This window comes from Heliangelus exortis, chromosome 2 (assembly GCF_036169615.1).
Source record: "Heliangelus exortis chromosome 2, bHelExo1.hap1, whole genome shotgun sequence".
Taxonomy (NCBI): Eukaryota; Metazoa; Chordata; class Aves; order Apodiformes; family Trochilidae; genus Heliangelus; species Heliangelus exortis.
Genome location: NC_092423.1, coordinates 31,344,768 through 31,370,454, shown reverse-complemented (window position 1 = coordinate 31,370,454; position 25,687 = coordinate 31,344,768). Strand labels below are relative to the sequence as shown.

Below are 25,687 nucleotides of genomic sequence, written 5' to 3'. Positions count from 1 at the left end.
AATAAATCACGTTCTGCCTGGGCTTGTCTATGCTCAAAAAATTGTCTGATTTAACTCTGTCACTATAGTTAGAATGATATATCCTCCTTGTTGGATGTAAAAGTTAAAGCACTGAAATTTAAAGTAAACACCAAAAAACCTTATCCACACCATGTTCTGCAATAATTTTTAAGTGAACCAGATTCCCAATCAAGTAATGTTAACACTGATACTAAATTTTATATAAAAAGAAGTTATGATATACACTTATTTTTTCCAGCTGATATGCATCATCCATCCTTTTTGGCTGCTTAGCATCTGGAAAAATGGTTGAGGGAAGAGAAGGAAAGACAAAAGTATTTTATATGCAACACTACCATTTAAAGCAGCTCCTCTACTGCATTCCTAAGCTTGAACTGCTGCTATCAAAATACAAGATCCCAGCTGAGAAAATGGTCATTTCATAAAAGTACACCAGGGTTGAGCCTGTTGCAAAAATCAGTCAATGCATTTTAGAAAACATTTGATAGTTGTGTATTTCTAGTCACATTTGCTCTTTGTTCAGGAGCCAATTAAAAAAAAAAAATCCTTCACTTGAAATGCCAGTTGGTCAGCTCATTAAAAAAGCCTCACTGACACAACCAGAAAAGGAGCAAATGTCTAACTTTGTTTATCATGAACATATTATTGGCCTATTTTACCAGGGATTAGAAAGAACATGGTGTTAGGAAAACAAAGAAAGAACCAAACAAATAAAAAACCCACCAAACAAAATACAGTCTTTTAAGAGACACGATTCACCAAAACTGAACCTCAAAATTTTCTTTAAGTTTTTCTAAACCTTATTCTAAAAGCGGATGTAAAATGGAGTCCTTTAGTAGCAAGGGAATATTAAAAATATTCCCTATAAAAATATTAAAATGCTCATCCTAAAACACACACAGTTTAAAACACAGTAACTCTGCTTTCAAACCTGGTGCTCAAGTCACAGCTGTTGACTAATACAAGGACTGAGGAAAAAGTTACATTCTCTACAAATTCTTCAACAGAACTTCCCACTAAAAGAACAACTTTAATAGAAAGGCTTCCACTTTGCTTACAAAGAAGCGTACTGGTTTCTTCCTCTGCAAAGTAAATAAAAATAGGGAATGTAACAAGGACTAATTAGAATTATATTAGTCATCTAAGGCCCAGTGTAGTCCCCATTAATATTAGTGAAACTGAACTACAAATCTTCAGGACCTTGGAAAACCCGTGTTTGTGTCTGAAAATGAAAGCCTGGATCTCAGACAAGAAAGTCCGAGCTATTCAATTTTAAAAATAAAGTTCAACATAAAAGTCACAAAATGAGTTGTTGGTTTAAACAGTGAAAACAACCATATATTTTTATACTGCCTATGCTTATTACCTGTAACTTTTTCTAAAGAAAGGCATTCTCTTGCTGTCTCAAGAGTAGAACGAAGGTCAAGAGAACCATTGAAAAAGCATGGTTGCAAAACTTCACTAGCTTTCCATCTTCTTCACATTCTCCTTATAACTGCAAGTGAAACATTTGGGGAAGTTACAAGATTCTCAAGAAGCGTTTCATTATGAAAACTCCACAAATAGGAACACAGGTCTTACAAGGAGACCTCTAGAAAAAGAGGAGGTTGAGGGGAGACCTTGTTGCCCTCTACAACTACTTGGAAGCAGGCTGTGGTAAGGTGGGTGTTCCCTTCTTCTCCCCAGTGACAGGACAAGAAGTAATGGGTTCAAGTCCTGCCAGGGCAGGTTCAGGTTAGAGATTAAGAAAAATTTCTTAACTGGAAGAATGGTGAAGCACTGGAACAGGTTGCCAAGGGAGGTGGTGGAGTCACCATCCCTGGAGGTATTCAAAAAACAGGCAGATGTGGTGCCTTGGGAGATGATTTAGTGGTTAAGGGGGTGTAGGACTGATGGTTGTACTCAATGCTCTTTAAGGTCCTTGCCAACCATGGTGATTCTATACTATGATTCATTGATTCATTAAAAAAAAAAAAAAAAAAAAAAAAACACAAAGCAAAAAACAAACAAAAAACCTCCCACCAGCCCAGAGTTTCTGGTTTGCTTCTGCACCAGACTGGAAGTGCTCTTACCAGAGGCAGGTACGGGAGCTGCAAGCTCTCCCGGACTCAGGCCAGGCCTTGCCTCCAGCTACTCTTGTTTGCTGCCTGATGGTCAAGCTCTGGCACACGGCTGGCTACAGCCAACACGATTTCCACGGGGGTGACTGAACATTTGAAGCAAACGAATCAAAAGATACGTAAGCCCCAAGCGAGGAGCCACAGCATCAAAGAGTCCGTTCACACGATGAAACAAACAAGAGCAGCCTCCACGGCTTGCGAAGCAAGCGGCCCCAGGGCTCAGCGCCAGCCTAGGGCCCCTTCAGGGGAGCGAGTGACACCAACAAGAGCTCCCTGGGGACGGCCGGCGCCGCGGCTGCCACACAAACCTCCCTTCTCCTCTCCTCCCTTCCCTTCCCACCGCCAGGGGCGCCACGAACCCGCACTCTCCCCCCCAGCCCTCCCTGAGGCAGAGGCCGCCGGAGCCGCTACAACCGTTGCAGCCCCAGGCGGGCTCAGGGGCTGGGGCACGCCCCCGCCCCACGGACTACGACTCCCGGCAGGCTCCGCGGCGCCAGGAGCATGCCGGGAGGGGAAGGGAGCGGAGCCGCCCCGCGGGCCCCCAGGCACCGCAGCGCCCTTGCCAGGCGCCGGTGGCCGCCACGGCGGATCGCAGCGTCTGAAGGATCCGATTGAAGCGAGCGGCTGCCACTCACGGCTACACCGGTTGCTTTGTTGGTTTTTTGGGTTTTTTTTCCCCCGTATCCCACCAATGGCTACAGGCGAGAGCAGCCTCCCCTACACGCGCCGCCACGCCTTTATCCCCGCAGCTCCCATTGGCTGCCTGGCCTATCCCCGCCCCCTCCTCAATACCTGTCGCTCTGTGACAGGCCCTCACGCAGCTCCCGTCCCAGGGGCTGCCGCGGGAACCGGCACCTCCCACCCGCCATCCCCGCCTTCCCCACGGAGCTCCTCCCCTCCACCCGAAGCCCCTCCCCTCCACCCGTAGCTCCTCCCCTCCTCCCGTAACTCCTCCCGCACTGGAGGGCGGCAATGTCAAACCTCTCGCCGGTGGAAGGACCCGACCCGCGACCCCTCAAGCCCGCCCTCCCGCCTCCATCCCTGCGCGGGTGCGGAGCCCGCTCCCCTCCCGCGGTCCCCGCCGGCCCCTCCTCCTCTCCCGCTCGCCCGCCTCGAGCTCGAGCCCGGCCCTCGGCTTCCCGGCTCCGCCCCCTCCCCGTCATTGGCCCCTCCCCCCCGAGCTCGCGCGCCGCACCGGCTCCCCCTTTCCACCCCGCCACCCCCCCCCCACCTCACACCCCCATTCCCAGCCCCTTCCGCCCGCCCCGCGCCGCACTGGGATGGTAACGGCGGCGGCGGGAGGCAGAGCCCGGCTGAGCGAGGAGGCGGCGGCGGCGGGGAGCGAGTGAGGAGCGCTGAGGGAGCGGGCGGGCTCCGCCTCTCCCCTGCCGAGCCTCCCTCCTCCCCCTGCCCTTCCTCCCGCTCCCTCCCTCCCTCCCCCACCCCTCGTCCTCCGCCTCCTCCCCGCACGCGCCAGGCGGAGAGGCTGCGAGGGAGCCCCGGGTACAACATGGCGGAGCACTCGGCCCCCGACAACAAGCACAAACCCGCCGCCAACTCCGTGGCGCTGCTCAACAGCCGAACCGGGTCGGGGGGCGGCGGCACGGCGGCGGCGGCTGCCGGCGGCCCCCCGGCGGGCGGAGGCGGCCTGTCGGGGGGCCTGTCGCAGCCGGCGGGCTGGCAGTCGCTCCTCTCTTTCACCATCCTCTTCCTGGCCTGGCTGGCCGGCTTCAGCTCCCGGCTCTTCGCCGTCATCCGCTTCGAGAGCATCATCCACGAGTTTGACCCCTGGTGAGACCCCGTCGCTGCCGGACGGGACGGGACGGGGAGGCGGGAAAGCCGCCCCCTCACGGGGCGCTCCTCGGGCGGGCGCCACGCCGTGAGCCCCGGCGGTAGAGGTGGCGGGGAGAGGGGGGGGGGGGGGTGGCGGTGCGCCCCGCAGGATTCCCCTGCCGCGGCTGCGGGGACGGCGGGAGGCCCCCGCCCCCCGGCCCCGTCACTTCGCGAACTTGCGCCCTGCCCGTTCGGCCGGGCGGAGGGAGCCGAGAGCCGCGGCCACCCGGGGAGGGAAGTGGGGAGGGGTGGAAGCGCAGACGGGACGGGCAGATTGGAGGGAGCCCGAGGGGTCGCGGTGCGCGGGGACAGGCGTGAGGGACCGGCGGGGGAGAGGGAGTGGAAGCGCCGGAAGCGAACGGCGGTGCCGGGCACTTTGGTGTCCCCGTAGGGCGAGAGGGACCGCAGCGGCGGAGAGCTCGGGGCCGAGGAGACGGCTGTTCCTCCAGATCCGGCAGAGCTGTGCGGGCTGGACGCGGTGGAGTTGCGGCAGGGACTCTCCGCCGCCCTCATAAGGGGCACGGGGAAAGTTGTGTCGCTGGCGGGGAGGCGGGGTGCCGGGCAGGATCAGGGGCTCCGGCGACCGCCCTCGTAGGGAAACAGTTGCACTAAACGTTATCGGTGCTCGGGTCCTTCTTTGGCGGCGTTGGTCTGTGCGGTGCGGCTTCTCGGAGTGGTCTTTCCTAGAGCCCTTGTCGTCCGGGGAGGGAGGGGGGGGAGGGAGAGAGAGAGAGAAGAGGGGAGGAATGCACTGCAGGAAGTAATCTTCATAAAAGTGACTTGAGGGATTACAGTGAAATGGGTGACATTGATTTACTGCCAGGTGTTTCAAAGCTGCGTTTCTGAGCCCAAGGACTTTTGCTGTTTCCCACGCATCTTGATTTTTCTGAAGACTGCTTTCCTTTCTGTAGAAGCTGTCTGTTCTTTTCCCCGTTGGAGGGGATTGAAACCATTTTATGTATAAGATCAAGAAGTGAGCACTCGTTCCTTGCAGCAAGGCGAAGTGAAAGATGACGGGACTTGTGGGGCAGTTTTTAATGCAAGAACGTGATAATGAATTTTTATATCCGTGTCTATTTCATCCTAGGAATCGGCGAGGTTTTTTAGAATTTAAAGTAGGATAAGCGGCAGATGACTTTAGAACAGTGAATTCTTTGGTTTTAATTTAAATTTTTATGCCTTATTGTTAATCTCGTGAAGGAAGGTGATACTTCGTTTAGAAATGCATGGTAGATACTCTGTGGTAAACTTAATCTGAAATTCTTTCTGAAACCGTACTTGTCTGCAAAGCATGCACTCTTCTTTGATACTTTCAAAAGCACAACTTCCTCTTTTCTGGCTGATTTTACCCCCTCCTCCCCTCCTACTCTCCCCCCTTCCCCCAGTGTAATCCATTCACAAATCATGGCTCAGAAGAGTGCATAGAGAACAAGGAATTGCTTTGTTTTTAAATGCTGTTTGAAGTAATACACATTTTATGGTTTGAAAGCCAAATGTCTCAAAATATCAAATAATTGCCTGTAATGTAAATGTTTTTCTGCAAATACAAATGTATGGGAGGAATGCACACTTTCAGTTAAAAAAGTTAACAGCACAGGGGAGCAACAGTTAAACACAGGCTATGAACCCAGGGTTGTATCCTATGGAGTAGCTCTCAGATTCCTATAACCTAAATCTGAGCTAAAAAGACCTTCCTAAAAAGAACACTTTTTTATTAAGCATGCAACCTACTTTTTTTTTCCCCAACCTTATTTGATTTTTATAACCAAGGCTCATAGTCATTGGAAATATTGCAGTGTTGAATTGCGTAACTTTTATTATTAAGCCTTGGAGGACATTAAAAAAGGTGTTATGGGAGTTAAGTTCATAGACATGATGTGGTGGTAAGGGTAAAAAAAGATAAACTTTTGGTTTAAGCAATACGTAAGTTGATGCAAAGTCATCTTCCTGAGTATGCAAAGGGAAGGCAGTGCTGCCTATGCTGATGTACCTTTGTGAATTAAAGAACAGATGAAGTTGACAAAACTGATTGATTTTGATGGAGGTCTGTGAGAAGCAGTTGAAATGTCAAGAAACATGATAGTGTCATGTTGCTGCACGCCAGAAATGGTAGAGGCAAATGCACTTAAGCTAATTAGCAGGAAAGAACCTAAAATGGCAGAAACTAAGGAAAAACAAAGAGCTTTCTCTATTGCAGCAGCAGTACTCGTGGAAAGAGAGAAAAACGATGTCACTCCTAAATACTGTTGACTAACTAGGTAGGAATGGTTTTTCAGAGTTGTAAGGGTCTTACAAGTCTGATCTAATGTGGAAAAGGAGCTTATAAGAAGAGATAAGAAGCAGTGCCCTAAATTTTTTTGTTTGGTTGGTTGGTTGGTTTTTTGGTTTTTAACCACTTCTTTAGGAACTTTTTCAGGTAAACTGGTTTTTAAAATTTTTCTTTTCAAGGACAGTGGCCATAGTCTTTGCTGGTGGAGCAGTTCTATAGTTTTCCATTCCTTTGGCTTTTTTCTGTCAAACTTGCATAGGATATCTTGCAATGTGTTGATATGTCACCTATTTTCCAGTATTCATTTTGTGATCAAGAGAGGAAGCCGAATTGTATTTGATAAAATGAGGAGCACTAGGCAAGTCTTGTGTTCTTCTCAATGAAAATATTGTTGCTTCTGAGCTGTAGAAAGCTTTCTCATTTACTTGCAAATCCAGTTTTCTGATATGTACATAAGAAATGTAGGAGATCTGGGTGGGAAAAAAGGAAGATTTACCTTGGGTATACTGAATATTAATTGACTGCTTTTTTTCTAACATCCCTTTCAAGCTGTATTTCTGATAAATGGGTTTTGATTTGGAGCAGGAGGTTTTTTTTGTTTCGTAAAATTAGCCTCCAAGACTTATTCCAGTTGGCATTTTTTCCAGAAATGACCCAAATGTAGTACTATATGCCAAGGCAGTAAAAAGAGGGCAGCTTCTGCTCTTGATCTCCATTAAGGTACAATGTGTGTGTGAGGGGAAAAAAAGAAAAACAAAACAAAACCATGTTGTGAAGTCACCATACTGTCACTTCTAAACTTTTTGTTTGTCATTACTAGGATGGCTGGGGTTTTTTCCATGCTGAATACCTCTTTTATACAGTATTGACACATTATTTATATTTTATTTCTCTTGTTGTCTTTACTGTCTGTACTTGAGCTGGGGCTTTGAAAAACATGTGTAATTTTTGGCAGCTCCTAGATCAGGTGAATTGATAGATGGAGTCATATGACATTGACTTTAAGCTGTGCTATTGACAGGCCGCCAGCATTTAACTTCAAGATTTCATTATCAGGCCAAAAACTTGAAACATGAACAGTGATGGCACATTGGGATGGACAGATTTCATATCTGAAATTTGGTTTTTCTGTTGGCTGGTTTGGCAGCTGGGTGAACCAAGAGCATAATTTCTGTGCTTTTCATGAAAGTACAACAGCATGTTTAACTTAGTTGGCAAGCAAGGTCATTCTTTCTGTCAGATGCTGCCTTAAATGCCAGCATGCCTACTGATCCAAGGCAACCAAAATTCTGGAGTACTTGAACAGAGACTACTCTCTATGCACCAGTGTGTCTGAAGTACAGCTCCAGCATGCCCTTATGCTCTTTTGTTTGGTTGCTTAAATAAATACATAATCTGTAAGTGTTCATATATATGTGTACAGACAAAGCAGATATGTCTAGCAAGGCTGTTGCATCCTGATGATGCTACAAACTAAAATGTTAACAACCTTTTGGTACACCAGTAGTCTTCAGGGAGTGCTGTAAAAATAGTAACATTCATTCTGTTTGCACAGTTCTTACCATTAAGTCACACATGTGAGAACTGTATCTGAATCGTTAATCACGTCCTATGACATTAGATCAAACTTTTGCCTTTCCCTGAGAATTTTAACATCTTGCTAATCAGCAGAATAACACCAGTTACTTGAGGACTGAAAGAGCTGGCTTAAGTTGGAATGCAGGAGTTCATGTGTCTGAGTATGAGGTCCCCTCTGTACTAGTTTCCACGTGCAGGATGGACCAGCACAAAGATTGCACCAGTGCAATCTTTGTCATTTACATTTGCCTACCTACTGCTACCTGGAATGTTGTCTCCTACTGTCCTCCCAGTTCCTGGTAGTGAACAGCACTACCACAATCTCATTTACCTCTTTGCCTCTTCCAAACCACTATCGATTGCCCAAACCACCAGCTTTTTAACTGCTATAATAGGGCTAGTGGGAAGTACAGTTTATAGTGATGATAGCAATCCACTCTCTCACCACTGGTACCATTGTCTACCATTAATGGACTTTACTGTATGGGGATGAGCTGGTGAAAATAAAAATAAAATCAGTGCAATTGCTTGCATTCCAGAGGTAGACACGTTAAAGGGATTTTTATCATAGGCACAGTCAAAAAGGCAGATTTTGCTATGCTGAAATCATGTTTGCTAGATGGGTTCTTAAATTGTTATTAACTTCTTTCATTAATGAAAACTTAAATTAACATCTATAAATACAATATGAAAACTTCATTAAAATACAAACTGTGACTCAAGTGAACATTAGAAGTGGTGTATAAAATTGATCGAACACTGGAGGTTGTGTAAATGTATTGATTTAGTTGGTAGAGAATGAGGTTGTGGGTTTGTGTTGTAGTTAGCTGATCTGATGATTGCCTTTTGGAGTAGGAGTACTCCTCTGTCACCCACTGTGCAGTCCTGCTTTTTCCTTTGTGCTTGCTCTAAAGCAGTCATGGTGAGCTGATTCAATGAGGTAAATTGTCAAAATACTGTAACATTTTAGTTCCCTGAGCCTGCCCACCATTATTTTTTATATTGCAGTTCAGTTTCTTATTTTTGATGAAGAACATGAATACTGGGAAGGAATGTAAAATTTAGAGGTTAAACTGGAATTGAGTGATAGGCTGGGGACATGTATACATACAAAACCAGAGCATGTTAAGACACTGGAGCAAAAGGAGTGACAAAAGAAATGGTATGTATCAGTGCATGAGAATCTGTTAAGCTGGTGTTCATAAGGGGGAAAAAATAATGTAAAGAAGATGATAGTGTTGATAACATCAATTAACAGTGCTCAATCTTTGGCTATGGTCAGATGTTGCCCACGTTGTGTTCTTAAGGGGTGATATCTAAAAACTGCTGTCTTCCTGCAGGCTTCTGACCTATCACATAATCGTGTTGCAGGTGAGCATGTGAGTGTGGATCTGTTTAGGAAACATTTCCCACCCACATCAGGATTCTTTTACCAAACACTTCCTTTTGTTGATAATCTTCAAAAACTTCCAGACCCTAGGGTAAAGTATTTGATTCCAGCCCACTTTGACTATAAGTTTGGACTGATTTTGAGATGTTGCAAATGTAATGAGATTCATACTTAGGACAGTATCTTCATTCCAGAGCTTTTTAAGTCTGTGAAATGAGAAGCACTCTATGTTTTAAAAGACTGTGTACTTACTGTTAGTGAATGGTTGGATTAGGTATTTTGACTTAAAGTGTAAGATATAGGCATATACTACATTTGAATGATGAAAATTGTTTATAGTGTAGTAATACCATTAGTTTTAGCAGGATTTCAGGTAGCCACGTAGCTCAGGCTCATTTCTGCCATATTATAGTAAGAAAAATATTCTAACATAGTCTCTAATTCTGATTTGGTGGGGTCTGGTTGTTCATGAAGGGCAAGTTCAGAGATTTCTTTGTTCTGGAAGAACAACCTGCAAGGTATCTTCTGCCTTCTCCTTTTTTAATAAGGAAGATCCAGATCAGATATCTTTTTGATCACTTTGATTACAATATGATGTGTTGAGAAGCACTGTTAATGGAAGTCAATCTCAGGCTTTTATGGCTTTTCTTTTTATGGCAAGTCCTGTATATCCACGGACTTGAACAGTCATTCCTTGTTTAGGTGCTTTAGGTGCTGGGTTTTGAAGCTAAGTAAACGTTTCTAGAAGGTTGATACAGGTTTAAGAGTCAAGAATGTGTCCAGGTGATTGTACCGGACTTCTCTACTGATTAGGAAATCACAAATAGAAGTTTAATGGAAGGAGGACAATGTGGAAAAAGAACATTGGATAGAGTTGAAGGCATAGCAGAGACTGCTTTATGAGTGTGAGACCTCAGGAAAGATTTCATCAGTTAGACTGATGGCAGCTGCACCATGTGGTCTCATAAAACAACTTTCATGTAAGAATGAAACCTCTGCACCAGCTCTGCTGTTGTTTTCTACTGTCTTTACATAGCAGGTAGTACTTCCCTCACTTTCACAGCTTTCAGTTGGGGTGAAAACCTCATTAGGCTTCGTGTGGGTGCAGTAATGGAGTTATGCATGAGAGTCTAGGAGGGGCAGCATTCATAAAACATGTTCAGAGCATGGTTGAGTACAGAGACTGCCCTTATGGTGTTCTCTTGGAAAACACAGGAGGTGAGACAGAGTGCTTCCAAAGTGTTGACCCTTTTATTGATTTGTGAATAGAAGAATGAAACTTGAAAAGGAAAAATGTATCAGTGGTTTATGTTGGTGAGGTCAAAGTGAACCAGCAAGTTTAGCTTTTAATGCAATGTTTTTAAATGGTCTTCAGCAAATACTCTCAAACACTTGAGTAGCTAGAGCAAATGCTATGCTAAAAATTCTTGAATGGACTTTTCTTGGCAGATATCCTATTGTTTGAGCAGCTTATGTTCTGTTTTTTTAAACAGAAATTTGATTTGATTACATAGGGTTAGGGTGGTTTATGAGGGTGACCTTCTGCTTCCTATCATAATTCTCTCTTCTCTTTTTTTGGCAGCCTGTAATCCTACCACTCATGTTTTTAAATCTGTCTCATATTGAACTGGTGGCAGAGGGGGGGAATAAAATTTTTGGACAGTAAACTAGGAAAAAAAATCAGAATTCTATAGGTGCTAAGAGTTTGGGGGTTGAGGGTTGGCTGGGTTTAGGGGGGTGTCTTTGCTGTTCTACAAGGATCTCTTCTGATTCAGTCAGGTTATTTCCCATTTAATGTCTTATCTGTGATTGTGCTACAGAGACTCATCCTTAATTTTTGAAAATTCCATTCTTGGAAGTCCTTTGAGGTACATTTGTACTGACATTTAGGGCTAATCCGGAGGGCTTCTTTCTGTTTAAGCAGTAGCTTTAATCACTGCTTTGAAGCCTGTGGAGCCTGCACCCTGTAGCAGGGCACGTGCAGGTGTTTTTTTATTACTGTAAGTAACTCTTTTAGCAAAACTTCTAACCATAAGTCTCACCACTTGCTAGAAGGACAAAGTGGATTTAGGACAAGTATTGCTGTAGTCTTCTTGTGCTTTATGTGCAGTAAATTTTGTAGTATGTCTAACGGGTAGACTGCATTTCCGGCCCTGTAGCTGAGTAGTTTGTGATCTTTATCTGAGCTGTTGCTGAGAATCAAGCTGAGGTATTCTTAATGTGGGTAGCTGGTAGGTCTGGACTTGAGGTGCTGTGAAATTGACCCTGATGCTGTACCACACCTTTCATAAGTTGAGGCAGCCAGAGGAATGAGTTTAAGGAAATACAGAGAAAATAGATGAGCTGCTGTATTTTCTCATCATACTGCTGCTTTCCCAGGATACAGCCTTCTTTGGCATATGGAGAATTAAATTCATTTTGTACTTCAAAAGTCCTTGCTAGTAAATAAGCCAGTAGCCCTGTGCTTTAGAAAGAGAAATTGTCTATTTTAAACCAGGAATAACCGAGTGTTTCCCATGAGTGCTTCTAAGTGCAAGAAACAGCATTTTCAATGGTTGTCTGCTATGGGAGACCCAAGTCCAGTACCATATGCTACTTTTCAAAGAGCCTGTCTAATACAAATGACTTGGGTTTGTGGACAGTATTGTTAATTACTTCTGGGTGGTTAGAGTGCTTATCATAGCATTTTCTATGGCAATTGATTTATATGTGTTGTGTTAGTTTGTTAGTTAAAGAGCATGATAAAGTTCTCTTAGGTTGATAATCAACAAAGACAGAATTGCAAAACATCTTTTCAAAACGTCTTCACTTGGAACAAACAAGCAAACCAAAAAAACTGTGGGAAACTACATTGTAACTGAGGACACAAGTTTGGGTTGATTATTGACTTTTGGTGGTGTTCTTAACTGGTGTTACTGTTATCTTCTAGACTGTTTTATGAAATATTACTTACCTTTATTTAAAGAGTGGCTCACTATATGCCTGAGCACCATATATCCTGTTTGTTGAATGGTAAATGTGTTTTGCATAAGAAAAAAAAAAAATAGCATGTAATTATGTAATTTTAAACTGTTCCAGCACATGTGACTGGGCAGCCTACATTCTGTGAGTTCTTTGCTTTATTTCTTTAAGTCTCTGCATTGATTTCTCAGAATTGTTGTACTGTAAATGGTAGGCAACTTCTTTAACTCCAAGAAATGTGATTTTACTTATTTTGATTTTCCATTAGATGGATGTTTTAAGGAAATCTAGGTATGGAAAGCATCCGCTTGGGGATGCAGCTGACTGGGAAGACCACGTGTTAAGCAAAATACTTCTGATACATGGCCAGAGGATTTGAAAAATACAATAATGCATTTTCTTGATGCAAAAGTAAAACATAATAAAACAAGCTTGCTTCGCTTATGTTTATCCAACTGGGGGGGGGGGGGGGGGGGGGGGGGAGGAGGGGGTGTGTTTATTTTCTGTAGTCTATTGTGCTTCCTTCCTCTTCTAAATTTATTCCAAGCAGCATTTGGAAGTGAAGTTGAATAACTTAGGATTTCATAAATGTTGTTTGGAATGCATATCTTGAAAAAGTTTCATCTTCATGGTTGAAGTATCTAAAGATTGTAATTTGGAAATAAAATGCCCTTAATTCTTTCTCTGGCAGTAGATAAAATGCATTAAAGTCTTGCTGTTCCTCTAATTTAGAAAGTCAGTGAAACAGAATTGGAGCTCTGGCATTATTATATTGATGTCAACAATGGAAACAAATAGGTGTCTCAAACAGAAGTCAGTGGGAGGCAATGCAGTGTTTGAGTTTTTCAAGAAGTTGTGGTTCTGCTACAGTATTTTGACTATTTTATAGAGGTGACTAGAATGATTTACTAATGTCAAATGTCTGAAGTAATATTTGAAAAACTGGTGCATATGTCTCACAATTCATTTAACTTTCATTAACTTTCATTTCATCTTTCACTTGGATTTTGACACTGGAGAAACTACCTTAAACATTTGCAACAGTATCCTAATTTGTGAGTCTCAGGTCAGCTAGTGATGACAAATGAAATTTTTCTCCTATGGCTAAATATTTTCAGGAGACAAGGAATTTTTAGTGCTTTAATTTTGCAAGCCATTGCTGCTTCACCAATGCTCACCCCACTTGCTGACAGTAAAGCCCAGTTTTTGCTTGGGAGAAGGCTGGATGATAAGTTTTGTGTCAGGTACCTCATGCTTGTAATTGTTTCATCACTGAATTTTATTTTCTAGCTTTTGCTTTGGTAAGTCAGCTTCAGGGCTCCTTTTTTTCCCTGTGCTTCTATAATACTCTAATTTCCACACCATGTTCTTACCTATGCATATGATGATTTGGCTTTGCAATAGTACGTTCTGTACAGTGCCATCTGCAGTCTTCATTCAGGGCTATCTTCAAGAAAGAAAAAGCCACGGGCTAGCTTTAAATGTTAGTTGAAAGGTGCTTTTACCTGGGAAGTTAAGCAGTGTCGTTCTCTGTCTCAAGTATCAAAAATTCATTTCTGGCGTGCCAGCAGGTGTCATGTGCACATTGGAAAACACATGGAAGATGATTCCAAAATTTCCTTTGACACCTGTGGTGTTATTGCTGTGGCTAATAAGATGGCAGTTCATAGTGTTCTGAGTAAGGCCTGACTCTGAATATTTAGAATATGACAAGGTGGTACTAATCTTGTACTCACCATTATAATTTGGCCTTATTTTCATCTAATCAAGTGGAGCCATTTTCCTGGATTTACCATCATCTGTTGGACATTTTTTGGGATAGCTTTTTGCTGTGTTAACATCAGGAAAGATTATAAAGCAACAAGCAGAAGCTGAGTAAGTTCAGGTGTCAGGATCCACAGCTGGATGCCAGGAGAGAGGAAATTCCCATTTCCTGTGGCAGTGAGCTACTGTATTGGTACATGTTCTGCCCTGATCCAATCTCAAGTATCCATGAGTTCTTGCCCTGACAGGTAATCGAGGAGTGAACAGATCAATACTTTCTGCTAGAGGTCTTCTACTGCATAAAACTTCTGCCTGAAATAAGATTGTCTTTGCTTAAATGGTTATATAGGATGTTGGGGATCTAGAGGTGAATCCCTTGCCTGAATTAGGAAGGCTAACTCCAATTTTCTGATTTAAATGCACATTTGTTGAGAGAGAGTTGAGAGGGCATACAGTCTGGTAGGGATTGAAGCGTGAAAGGTCTTGGAACAGGCCAATTTAGTTCATGTCTGGAGAGAAGATTTAGGATTATGTGACCTAAGAACTGTCCCTTTAGAACTCTTGTTCAGTCCTTCCCAACAACTCTGGTATCCCCTGCAATACACTGCAATCCTGCCTGAGCTGCAACCGATCCTCTTGATTTTGTATCCTTCTGTCCCCCTGCCTTTCCGTGGGCCACCAGACATTCTTTTTACCCTACCCCATTTCGTGTGGCAATGGGGGAGGCATGGTATGTCCAGTCAGTATTTGTTATTATACATAACAGCATAGAAATTAAACTCATCCCTTTTACTGTTCATTAGTATGAGACAGAAGGGCTGTAACTGCCAACTTACATACTAATGCAGCCAGCTGGTCAAGGAGGTGAAGTGTTCTGTAAAGGACATGATCCTGGACAAATGATAGAGGAGGCAATGGTGGGTGTAGTCTATGAATATCTTTGTAATAGCATTTGTGGCAGAAAGGCATCACTGCTTCAAAGCACATGTGTAATATTAAGCCAGACTCATTTTAACAGTGTTTCCCCACCTCCACTTTTCTACCGTATTTTCTGTTCTTTTAAGAGCTCCTTTGAGGTCACTTAGAACCATGAATTGGATTTTACTAAAGTGATATAGGAACACAAAAATAGTTTGTTAGCTAGAACGTAGTAAGACTAAGTAATACTAGAAATTCCATCACATAATGAGAAAACAAACATCTAACTTTAATTTCACATTGTACATGGCAGGAATTTAGTATTCATTATAAATATTGGCCTAAATGCTGAGCACTGTAGTCACTGCAGTACATTTAATCTAGTGTTTCTGTGAGGATACCTAATAAAAAGGAAATAATGTTTTGTTACACCATTAACTACAATTCTTAATGGGTTGAATTAAATTCTAGGAAAACCTGTGGTTTTTTGGTGTGTTTTTTATTTAGAAATACATAAACATAGTGCATAACTTACTTTAATTCAGATTGACGTACTTATCTCAGAACAAATCAGACATTAAAAGTGGATCAAGAATGCAAAATACAGTTAGAAAGAAACTCCAGCCTGTGTATGGTAGGGAAGGATGAAGACTGTTTTCTGTTGTCATCTACTTTCCTTGTCTTTTTATGCTATTAGTGGCATCCTAGTCCCACATAGATTTCCTCCAGTGTGAGAATAGGCAGTCACTTTGCAATCAGCTGGAAGTCTCTGCCCTCAGCTGGAGGTCACCACCCCTTCTGTTGGACTGTATGAATACATCGTGCCAGTACTCCTAACCTGCTTTAGAGGAAAAACGAGTGATACAATTTATATTGTCCTCAGAGTGGTTTGCTTTTTAGCTGTGACTTAAACTAATTTGTCTGATTTGAGCATAGAACCAGATGAGGAGTGCTTCTGCACTCCTATTAACTAGCAAAAGTAGTTGAAGGATAACTGCACAGTTAAATTTGGATGAGTGTGTAATTCATTACAAAGCATCCTGGAGTTGTGAATCCTTTTTTTTTTTTTTTTTTTTTTTTTCCTCCCCTCTTACCCTTTTGCACTTCAGACTATAATTATTCCTTTTCCTTTACAGCTTTATTTGATTAGGGAATAATTAGATCTACCTCTAGGCTTATGCAAACCCTGGGCGTATTATTTGTTCTGCAGGTAGCTATCTATGTACATACATAACCACAGTGGAAAATTGCCTGATCCCTGCTACGTGCTTGATGAGTATAATTCTTATGTCAATTTATGCCAGGTTACTGAAGGGTTAAGCAGAATTTGAGCAGACATATTTCAATTAGATAAAATTAGGTCTTTAATCCAGCCTCAGTCACTGAACAAAAACTGTTCAAGTTAGATAGACTGGTTCTGCTTTGATGATGCTTTGTATTATCCACTCTGAAACATTAATTTTTATTTTTTCAACATTCATTGTAGTAAAAAGTCAGAAAGTCAATATTGCAACAGATGGAGCTGAACAGGTGCTTTATGAGAGGTCTGGATTCTTGGATTTGACATAATCTACATAGAGAAAGGAAGCGTGGTCAGAGAATTCAGGTAACAGAGTTAGATGTGGGAGGAAGAATAGCAGGTACAGGAAGAGATATACTAAGGCAAAAATATTTAAGGAATATTGGATGAAACACTACCTTGTTTTAATTGGCTAAACTGGCTTAGATTGCTGACATGTAGCCGTAACACTGTAGATTCTTTTAATTTCTGTGAGCTGACAAAAGCTCTGTTGTCATAATCTGTACAGAGCAGTTTAATGCCTCATGTCCAATTCTGGCTGCACCTGCAGTTTCTCATGTTACATGGAAGTTCAAGCAACAGGCCTGTTGGTTATCAAGGGATGAACACAGTACTTTCTGCTAAAGCTCTTCAACAGTGTTGTTAACCATTTAAATGTTTGCCAGAAGTAAAATTGTTATTGCTTAAAGCCTTACTTTTTACCACGTCTTGTATTTCTCAGGGTAAAAATGGTCTGCCAGGCCACGTTGTGTCTAGGTTGATTGCTTAAATTTCACTTAATTGGAAGTGTTGTAAAGTTGGTACATGTTCACTTTGGTATAGATGGTACTTCTGTAGTTGTTGCTGCAACGTAGCATATAGATTATTTTAGTATGTTAAAGAGATACTCCCAGATAGTCTGAAATACAGAGTAAATGAAAGCATATTCCTTATTCATTTGGGTTATGTTATATTTTAACTATTACAAAAATTACTATTATTTTTCTGGGTACATATTAGATGTTGCTGTGGAATAGCAACTAGTATGTTTGAGATCAGTTTAACACTTCAAAAACTCTGGTGGGCTCTTAACTACAGGTTGCTTTGTTCTACAGTAGAATGCCATGAAAAAAGTGGCTTGGGAGCTAGCCATCCTCTATTCCCAGTCATCTCTTCTGAAGCAACCACATTCAGTCCCTTGATTTCTAGTGTAAGGTTTCTCACAGAAAGAATATTCCTTCTTAAAATACATTATGCAACTTATTGCCTTATAAATTCCTTTCTGTTGACTGCAGCCTCATGTACCAGCCTTTTAACTTAGAAGGTCCTTAAGTCACCTCCATCACATTAAAAGCAAGTGCAGCATTAATCTGTTTCATCTGGAAGAAACATTCTTCTTTAATATAATCTTGAATTTGGTGCAAAGCCTTGAGAGTTGCAAAATGCAAGGATAATGTGCTATAGAGTAGCCCAACAGCACTCAGAAAAAGACATAACACTGTACGGCCATCTGAGTTTGTGGTAGCTAATGCTGATCAGGGAAGTGATGCTTCTCCAGAAGGTGATGGTGTCAAAAGAATGGAAACAATATTGCCATTAGTATTGGTGCCCATCTTACTGTAGAATCTGCAGTGAAAAGTGTGTCCAGTAGAGAGGGAAACAAGCATTCAAGTTTCCCTTGTAGGAACTGTAAATGCTTCTATTTGTGTATCCTGTCACTGAAACCTCGTGGGAATTTTGACTGTCCCAAGAAAAAATTTTGTCACTTTCTTCTGAGGTCTAAAATGTTAAATGTTATGAATGGCAGACTTCACTGGTGAAGTATGCCTTTTAGTGTTGATCAAATAAACGCTTTTCTTAATAATTTGCCTTGAGACATGGAATAAATCACAAGCAAGACAAAGGCATGGAAAAGCCTAGTAGGCATTAAGAGAAAGTATCTATAACTGGAAGCAGATACACACCCACTACAGTGATGGTGGGAAGCATATAATGACTTCAGATATGGTATATAGTGTGAGAAGTATGAGCTGTTGTCATGAACTGCTTTAAAATGTTTGTAGCTCTTTAGAAAAAATATTTAAGAAGCCCTGGGCTCTCTGAAAAAGTCAGAGTGACTGTACACTCTGCACAATTTCATATCATTATGCTAGTGGCAGCATGCAGTTGCTGATTTTAGCACTTGCTAAGCGTGACATCTTATTGCAGGCAGTGAAAATACCATGCCAAGTAGTGCCAGTAGGAATGCTGTAATCCTTCTTGAACACATTGGGGAAATTCTGATATTATTGAAGTTTATTCTGTAACCATTCTGGTATTCTTCAGAATTACCATTGAGCATGCCTGAATGTATAGGTGCCCTTCTGGTTGTGCCATCCAGCTTATTTTGCTGCCTGGACTTTCTACTGTTCTTCCCCATCAGGGATTACTCTAATGGTATTACTAACAGGTGGAGTTTTGTTGCTTGGCTGGATTTCAGGAACAGAATTTTCTTCTTCTGACTCAGAGTATCCATCTTTTCTGAAGTTAGGTGGCCACATTGCTGCAGAACTTCCTGGCATTTTATTACTTCAGCATACTAACTGTCTTTCTTATAAGGGTCTTCACTTTTTGTTTTTCTTATAAAAGTCTTTACTTTTCTGAATGTGTTTGTTTAGAATTAGGAAATCTGTAATGAAAAGCCAGATCATGATAAATTCTGCACCTGCAGCAACTCAGACAGTACTCCTGCCAATTCTCTTACCACACATTAGACTTCTGGTTGACATTCAACTTGTGGGATTTGTATTTCTCTTTTCAAACAGCCTTTCTTGCAGCAAAACCTCTCAAGATCAGTTGGGCCTCTTTAAATGTAGGACAGTCTTTGCAGCTTTCACCAAATACTTGGTATTAGTGGCAGCTTACCTCAGGATAGAAAGAGTAGTTACCTATTCGTATATTTTGAGGTAAAAGTATAAAGACTAAACTAGCAGAAATTCTGTCTTTAACCACCTAAAAACATTGGAATTAGAATCACAGAATCATAGAAATTTAGGGGTTAGAAGAGACCTCGAAAGACCATCTAGTCCAACCCCCCTGCCAGAGCAGGGTCACCTGTAGCAGGTCACACAGGAATGTACCCAGGTGGGCTTTGAATGTCTCCAGGCATGGAGACTCCACAGCCTCCTTGGGCAGCCTGTTCAGTGCTCTGTCACCCTCACAGTGAAAACATTCTTCTTAATATTTATACAAAACTGCCTATGCTCTGGTTTGTGACCATTGCCCCTTGTCCTGTTATTAGTCACCCCTGAGAAAAGCTCAGCTCCATCCTCCTGGCACTCTCCCCTTCTATATTTATAAACATTATTGAGGTCATCCATCATTCTCTTCATCTCCAAGCTGGAGACCCAGCTCCCTGAGCCTTTCCTCATCAGGCAGATGTACCACTCCCTTCATCATCTTGGTCGCTCTGTGCTGAACTCCTTCAAGCAGTTTCCTGTCCTGGAACTGGTGGGCCCAGAACTGGACACAATATTCCAGATGTGGCCTCAGCAGGGCAGAGCAGAGAGGGAGGAGAAACTCTCCCAACCTACTAACCACCTCCCTTCTAATGCACCCCAGGATGCCATTGGCCTTAGTGGCCACAAGGGCACATTGCTAGCTCATGGCCATCCATTAGGACAATATTAAATTCTACATCAATGAATGCTTTTATTTTACTTACTGGTGGATTTGGCTAAGTGATCATCTTTTAATCAACTTCGGTAAGAGCTGTGCAAACATGTTCCAGGTCACTTGTGAAAGGCTGGGTGAAGTTAATGTGTTCATAACTCCTGGGTGTTTGTTGTCCAGTGAGGTGCAAAAGCTCCAGTTCAGTGTGCAAAGTTGTAACATCTTCCATGTAAAACTGAAATAGGTGTGCATCCAGAGAAGTTTAAAAATAAAGATTTGTGGACACAAAAGTACTTGATTATATGTGAATGTTCTAACTAGGGAGAGTTTATGCATTGAAGATTTCTGTTGGTATTAGATCTGTGACCTAGCAAACCCGTTCTGCCGATACCAGCTTAAGTTAAGAAAGGAACATGAGATTTTTCTTAAATAAAATTGCCTGGTTGCTCTTTCATTTTGCAGAGTTATGTCTGTTTTGGCTTAGGTAAACAACCTTCCATCTTGCTGGTTCTTACATGGAGCTCAGTTTCAGTTTTCTCCATCCTTATTATGGATACCTTGATTTTGGACTGTGAGCAGTAGGAAAGGCTGTTTACCTGTTATCAAGTACTTTTGCATACAGATATTGCTGGTGCAAAATTCTGATCCTGATTAGTTAAAACTGGCTTAAGTGTCCATCCATACCTTCCAAGGTTATAAACTCAGCCCCAGAAGGCATTTTCTTGGGCTTTTCATGATATTAGGTACAGCATTTTGTGGTATTGGGTACTACTGTAGTTCATTGAATTCATTATGTGATTGAATGTGTTCAATTGAATCAAATTCAGTGTTGCACTGAATAAATTCTTTGGATGCAAAGAATACATCAGATATGGAGTAAATCTGCAACCATCTCTTTCAAGAATCTGGACTTGCTATCTCTAATTAGATGCTGTATGGCAGAATTGATTCTGTAATCTACATTTGTATTAAAAACTGAAACTCCTAGAACTGCTCAGATAGCTTGTAATGTTTACAGGTATTTTATATCGTATCTTTATTCCCAGTTTGCAGATGTGAAAACTTTATGCATCTGCAGCTGAAGACTTTCAGAACATGGAAGCATTTCTAATTGCAAGCTTAGAAATTTTTCAGCAGATTCTGTCTGTAAGGAGATTACATATTCTCAGATGGCTATAAAACGTTAGAAAGTCTAGATGATGGGGTAATAGTAGCATGTAGATGGGGTTTTAGACAATCAACATTCCCACAAGAAGCAACACTGATCTTGCACTGCGTTGTAATTGGAGGGTTAAAACGAATTCCATCACTGTTAGTTTAATTTGCCTTAACTGTTGTTAAATATTGAGCTGGATAAAGTAACTGCATTGCTGTATGTGTGTGCTCTTTTCCTGTGTGTCCTTATGTACTTGGTAGGCTGAATTTTATTTGAATGTTCAGCTTAAGTGCTACTTTTGTCAAGGAAATACTAAACTTAGGAGTGTCAAAGCCATAGATGCCTTCTTATAAATATAGCAGTAATTGTTGCTGTGAAGTGCTGGAGAATTCTATAGCTCCTGGATAGAGCAAGTGATTGCTGTGAGTAGCTTTAACTAATCATCTTACTGCATTTCCTTGTGTCATCATAGTTCAAAGGGTGGAATAAAAATCACACCCAGACATGGATAGTTAAGATTATGTATTAACAGTACATAACATACAACTGAAAACAGGATTTATTTTGCAAGTTGCCTGGTTAAGCTTTCCAAATTAATGCTGCTACTAAAAAAAAAAGTAAAATGCCTCTGCTCAGTTATTTTGCTGCTTGTTTTCTGTTCTACACTGAAACTGAAGTATTCTTTAAAAATGAGAACCATATCTTTATTAACCTCCTCTTCAGTTGTCTACTGAACCAGCTATAATATAGGTAGCTCAAATAATGCACAAAATTAATGGTACCACACATAGAGCACTTTTTTCATCATTGGAGCATCCCCAAAAGGGCTCAATCTACAATGTCATCCTAGTTTGGTGATTGGGACTTTGAATTCTGAAGTGTACACAGGCAGGATTGTTTGATGATTACTTTAAAGCTTAGTTTGGAGGAAAAGACAGTTCAAACTACAGACCTGACAGAAAGAGGCAAGGAGAACAGCAGATTATCACTTTTCCTTTTAGAACATCAACTAAAATAAGAGAAGTCAACACTTAGTATGTGTTAGTCAGTCAGGTTCTTAGGAGCTCTTCTCTGCTGAAGGTTAGGAAGAGTGTATCTATCTTCTCAAAATGGACTAAGAACTTGAATATTCATCTCCGTCTTTTAAGCTAAGTTCTTAATTAGGCATGTGCTTCACATAATTGAGTTCTTTATTCTTCTCAGGTCTGTGTTAAACTGTCTTGGATCAAAGGGAGGAGGGAGGATGAGAGGGAATCATGGGAGGTGGGTGAACAGCTCCCATACCTCCAGGTCAGATGGGTGTGAGGCTTCAAGATAGGAGGAAAGGGATCCTTTCCTTCAGTCTGGTCCTGTCATGTGGTACTACATCCTATTCAGTCACTGTATTCAGTCACTGTAACCAGAAACGTACTTCAGTTCCTCTGTATCCTTGGCTAAACAGAGAGAGGGCTGGATAAAAGCTGGAGATAGAAGAACTGGGGGAGGCAGTGACACCCAAGCCTGAAGTGTGGTCTGGTGCACTGCCCATTGCGGCTGTTTTGTCAGTGCCTGAAGCTGGCTTTGATAATGCAGTATTACTCATCAAGCTTCTCCTTATCTATGCATGTGTTTCTGTTTACATTTTAACTTATTTTTGTTTGCAGGTTACCTAGTGGGAGGTGAAGTGAGCACTTTTGGGTTGTTTTTTTTAAGTCAAAGTGAGGTACTGTAGTTGAGCTTCTAAATACTTCTTTATGTTTCTCTGGTCAGGTTATTTCTTTTTCTCACCTACAGGTTGTCTAACAGAAAAATTAACATACTTGTAGTATTGCTAAGAATTTCTGTTGTAATGGCATGCTCAGCTGTGTTTGTGTGCTTTCATTTGTGGCAAAGGAAAAAATCACTTTTTGAAAGAAGGGGTTAATAGATATGTATCTATCCAAAATTATATGAGTAGGGAAGATTAAATTAGAAAGAAAATTATTAGAAGAAAATGCTGTTATGTCGCGTTTCAATTTTGGGTGGTAATTCATTATTATTAAAGATGTAATGGGATGCTGTCAAAGCACTAGACAGTTGTTCACATCCTTCTGAAGTCATTTACGAGTTTTGGAGGGGTTTTTATGGTTTTTTGAAGCCTCTGAGTTTGAGTCAAGATTTTATATTTATACGTATTAGTAAGTATCTATCTTGTTTCCTTTTTAAAGTTCTAGGGTAACAACATTGACTGGGCTTTCAGGGTGTTTTAGGACCAGTCCATAGCTGGCTGGACTCTAACTGTGCTGGCCAACATGGAACTGATGCTTTGTTTTGTACTGTACTACAAGCACTTGGTAAACAAATTAATAATAGACCTTGCTACACTAAGATAAAAGGCTGATTTTACAGGTGCAGCATTTCATATTATAGTTGGCAATTCAGAATGAGAGAATTAATTAATATTTAGAAATCTAGTCAAATAGGAATAATTGCAGGTTTATTAGAAACAGATGTCAGATTGATGTTTGATACGAAGATTTCTAGGTCAGAATGACTGATGTTTGTGTGAATTTTCTTATATAAACCTTATATAAACCAACCTAGTTCTATAATTTTCTGGGTTGGAAGGGACCTTAAAGATCCTCTAGTTCCAACCCCCCTGCATGGGCACAGACACCTCCCACTAGACCAGGTAGGTTGCTCAAAGCCCCATCCAACATGACCTGAACATTTCCAGGGAAAGGCGATCCACAACTCCCTCGCCAGCCTGTTCCAGCATTTCACCACTCCCACAGTGAAGAATTTCTTCACTTTATCTACATCTGTCCCCTTCAGTTCAGAACTATTACCCCTTCTTCCTATCACTACATGCTCTTGTAAAAAGTCCCTCCCCAGGGAGGACCCTTCATGTTCTGGAGGGCCACTATAAGGTCTTCCTGGAGCTTTCTCTTCTCCAGGCTGAACAACCCCAGCCTGTCTCAGGCTGTCTTTAGAAGAAAGCTTCTCCTTCCCTCTGATCATCTTTGTGGCCCTCCTCTGGACTCGCTCCAATAGCTCCATGTCCTTCTTGTGTTGGGGGCTCCAGAACTGGACTCAGTACTCCAGGTTGGGTCTCATGAGAGCAGAGTAGAGGGGGAAAATCCCCTCCCTCAGCCTGCTGGCCCCGCTTCTCTTGATGCAGCCCAGGGTATGGTTTGCTTTCTGGGCTGCAAGCAGATGTTGTCAGCTCATGTTGAGCTTCTCATCAACTAACAGCCCCAAGTTCTTTATTTCCTCAGGGCTGTTCTTAATCCAGTCTCTGCCCAACTGGTAATTGTGGTTGGGATTGACCTTACCCATGTGCAGGAGTTTGCACTTAGCCTCATTGAACTTGGTGAGGTTGTCATAGGCTCACCTCTGAAGCCTGTTAGGGTCCCTCTTACTTTTGAAAGTCCACAGTTTTGTCAGGTAATGTATCCTATATAGCTGCTTATTTAGCATATAAGAGAGTGTTCCTGGGAGTACTATGCTCTAATTACTTATTTTTTATGTCATCTGTAGTCAGTGGAAACATGCACATTTGCTAGCATCTGAACTTGAATTTCAAATCTTTTTGTTGTTTTATGGTGCTGAGGAAATCTGTCCATGACCTCTGTGGCTGTACTTTAGATAATAGAGTTGCACTGATTAAACAAGTGGGAATGTGATGGGTCTTACAGTCTTGAATTGGATTAACTTTATTCTGTTGAAACTAATTACTTCGAAATAAACTGGTGATATTTTGGGAATTGTAGATGTGTGAAAGAATTTGATGTAGTTATACAAATTGTGTTAGAAGTGATACATTGTACTGATATAAGTAGATACTGTAAAATAGACAAAATGAAAAATACATACAAGCTTTTCCAGTCTTAAATACTAACTGTCTTTGGAAGTTTTCATGGTGGTTTGTGCATCTAACCTGTTGTCAGTATTCCATGTAGTCACCTGAACTACTTAACTAATGCATACTACTTAACTAATACTACTTTAACTAAGTTTCATAATGCTACTGAAATTCCAATTACAATATCTGTTAGGAGGGTTGGTTCTATGAAAGTTGCTTTTTTCAGAAGTGGTGTTCACCCAAGTTTTTCTAAGCCTTAGTTTTCTTTACAAAACTTTACCAAACAGCATCAATACCTACAGCCTTGTTAGTTTGTCTTTTGAATGATCACAAAAGAGTTGCATTTTGGAGGTAAAACACACTGCTGTTTTTCTCACAGCAGTCTAATATCTAATTTGAAGATTTAATGAACCTGGTAATAGTTAAAAAGATTTTGATATCTGAAGTTTGAGAAGTTGGAAAAATTATTTGCCAGAGAAGTGGAAAATCAATGCCTTGATGGCAGTCCATCAGGGTTGGTTTTTATGTGGAAGAATGAACTGAAAGTTTGCATGGGAGGGCTTTTGTAATACAAGGAATTGTCTGGAGCAGAGAATTTACAAACTTTGAAGATGAAATTTCATCGGCGTAGATTCTGCATTATGTAGATTCTTACTGATTGAAAGAAGGGAATGTATCAAGGCCATTCAGTTGAAAGTGTAAACAAATAGACTGATTTCCCTTGTTGTATATTATTATATTATATGTCACCTCCTCTTCCTATGTTACATGCAAAATAGCAGCAGCAAATGTACTGGGTAGCTATCCTGTCTTGGAATGGGAGTCTTGCACTGATTTCTTTCATCATCTTAATTCTGCTGCTTGAATGATATTCTAGATGTGGTAAATAACTGGTTGATAGACTACATTTGAAAACTAGCTTTA

The 25,687-nt window shown here is 41.6% G+C and overlaps 2 protein-coding genes across 2 annotated transcripts in view; both read left to right on the top strand.

Annotated features, from left to right (window-relative positions):
- The window catches only part of TGFBR2 (transforming growth factor beta receptor 2), a 318,252-nt gene extending 313,212 nt beyond the window's left edge, over nucleotides 1–5,040 (top strand). The window contains exon 6 of the mRNA XM_071735448.1: nucleotides 4,973–5,040. Coding sequence (XP_071591549.1) covers nucleotides 4,973–5,025 — 53 coding nt within the window. The 3' untranslated portion in view covers nucleotides 5,026–5,040. The remainder of the gene's footprint in view (nucleotides 1–4,972) is intronic.
- Nucleotides 3,421–25,687, top strand: part of STT3B (STT3 oligosaccharyltransferase complex catalytic subunit B) — a 53,629-nt gene continuing 31,362 nt past the window's right edge. The window contains exon 1 of the mRNA XM_071735447.1: nucleotides 3,421–3,932. Within this exon, the coding sequence (XP_071591548.1) occupies nucleotides 3,652–3,932 (281 nt within the window). The 5' untranslated portion in view covers nucleotides 3,421–3,651. The remainder of the gene's footprint in view (nucleotides 3,933–25,687) is intronic.